The 2,162-nt window shown below is 36.6% G+C and overlaps 1 protein-coding gene across 1 annotated transcript; it reads right to left on the bottom strand.

The window, feature by feature from the left end:
• Positions 1-642: 642 nt before the first annotated feature.
• On the bottom strand, positions 643-1,599 carry LOC114530785. Its single transcript, XM_028552405.1, has one exon. The coding sequence runs from the start codon at positions 1,597-1,599 to the stop codon at positions 643-645; it is 957 nt and encodes a 318-aa protein (XP_028408206.1).
• Positions 1,600-2,162: the final 563 nt, after the last annotated feature.

The following is a 2,162-nucleotide window of genomic DNA, read 5'->3' as shown; positions in this document are numbered from 1 at the left end:
ACAATTGGGTTTACTTATAACAAAACTCAAGAAAACAAAAAATATCACGGATGACGAAAGCGCGAAACAATTTCCAATGTGGGCTGGCATGTCGATGGAAAGTGATTCTGACAATCGAAGTGATGACCATCTTTTACCACTACAAAAAACCCGCAGCATTATAAACACTGCATCGACTAGTTCAAGTCAAAGTACAAATGCAAAGTCCACGTTTTTGACACGCAAGTTGCCCGTTTGTAAGTAACAGGATTTAAGTATATTAGCATGTAAATAAATGACATATCATGTGTGTGAATTTCATCAAAGGGCACATTTTAACTTCAAATATAAAACCATTTGCCATTGGGCTGCCTATGATATAACACGGGTGTGACAAACTGTCATTGCATGTCAAACTTTGCAAAGCGTATTATTTTAAGCGATTACTAATTAGGCTCAATGCTTATATTACAAGTTCTTGTTAGATTAATATAAAAACTCTGGGACATAAAATGTGGAGACGACTTATAACAAATTGTTACATTTTATTTCTCTCTCAACTGATAATCTTTCGCATAATATTTTTTGTGTTTGTAATTTCACAAAATAGGAACGGGCAAAATACTACAATTACTTGCGCGACTTTGAACAATAAACAAAAGTTTATACCCGACACAGGTATAACGGTTTGGCTAATTTTGTGTTCTTTCGTAGCCACCCCTTAAGTACTCTGAAACAATATTCACATGTATTGTACACTGGGTGGTACGGTGGTTGGAATACCAAATTACAGCCAACTTCTGTAAGCATATATTGTAGAAGTGGCTCAGTATGTCGTCCGTGATGGAAACCACAATTGTCCATGATAACTGTATCACCTTGTTTGAGCATGGGGTTGCCAAACATATCCTCAACTTCTACAGCCTCTTGAAAAAAATTTATGACTTCTAAACCATTCGAAGGTCCCGTCAAAATATTCGCATGTTCAATGCCAAAAATACCATGCAGCAAATTCACAGTATAATTTGCGTTGGAAGCGTAGCGCTGCACTTCAATCGCAGGCGATCCAACGGCTGAAAGGCCGTAATGTCTGTTTCCCGTTGTCTTAATGACCGAGCATTCGTGGAAAAAATGCATTGTTGTTGGGTCGATAGTTAAAAAAACCGTTAGGTAGTCCATCAATCTTTCCTCGTTATTTTCCGCTAAGCTTTCTCGTGCGACAACGTTCAGTCTTTTGTACGAGTAACCAAGATCGTTGCGAACAGCTCGAGTTATCGATGAATCAAACGGTACATTTTCTGGAAGACAGACATTATTTTGTACTAGTCTTTCCTTAATCTCTTTCGCGGAAATGCTAGGTTGTTGACGCTTGCTGTATTCCACGTACATTACAACATCATCGGTTCTTGCCGTTCTCGTTTTACACCCACCGCTTAGGTGATTTTGGTCGCCTCGCTCTAAGAATTTCTTTATTACATTTGTGACGGTACTTCTAGGTATATTCATTTCTCTTCCTATGCTTCCATGACTATTGCCGCTAAGCCAACAATCTACTATTTCCCCACGAACATTATCTGGCAAAAATCTTCCTTGTTTGACAAAGGGATTAGATGAATTCATTTTGTGAAATTACCGCCAAGAATTGCGAATCTGGATGCGAAGTTGCAAACTTGGTTTGAAATTTCGTTATGAACTTGCTAATTTCATGCGAAAAATGCAAATAATGATTGGCCGGTTTGATATTAACTTGGGAATTCGTGTTTCATGGTTCCCAAGTTCCCAATTAATCTCGTATTCAGCGTGGCCAAAGTTTTGTGAAATCAACTGTAACGCAAAATGATTTCTCGCAACTGTGATAATAAAATTTACGCCTATTCTTTTGATTTAAAAAAAAAAAAGCGTGGGACTATTTTAAAACAAGTATCACAAAAGAAAAAGTAATCACATGGTGTCAATTTGACATTTTTCTTTGTGGACTCAAAAATTTTATTAAAAAGATGTGCCTTAAAACACTTTTGATTGTTAAAGATCAAATTACATTTACTGCATTTAATGTTGTTGCATGTTCGTACGCATTTTGTAGGCAATGAATAACACTTTCTACACGAAAATGTGGGGTTGCGAATATGATTGTATTGAAATTCAAAACGTGAAAATTGTTTCATACAACGAAAACATGAATA

Source organism: Dendronephthya gigantea, unplaced genomic scaffold (assembly GCF_004324835.1).
Source record: "Dendronephthya gigantea isolate DGI-Jeju-01 unplaced genomic scaffold, DenGig_1.0 000066F, whole genome shotgun sequence".
Taxonomy (NCBI): Eukaryota; Metazoa; Cnidaria; class Anthozoa; order Malacalcyonacea; family Nephtheidae; genus Dendronephthya; species Dendronephthya gigantea.
The sequence above is the reverse complement of the archived record's forward strand: the minus strand, read 5'-3'. Positions and strand labels throughout refer to the sequence as shown.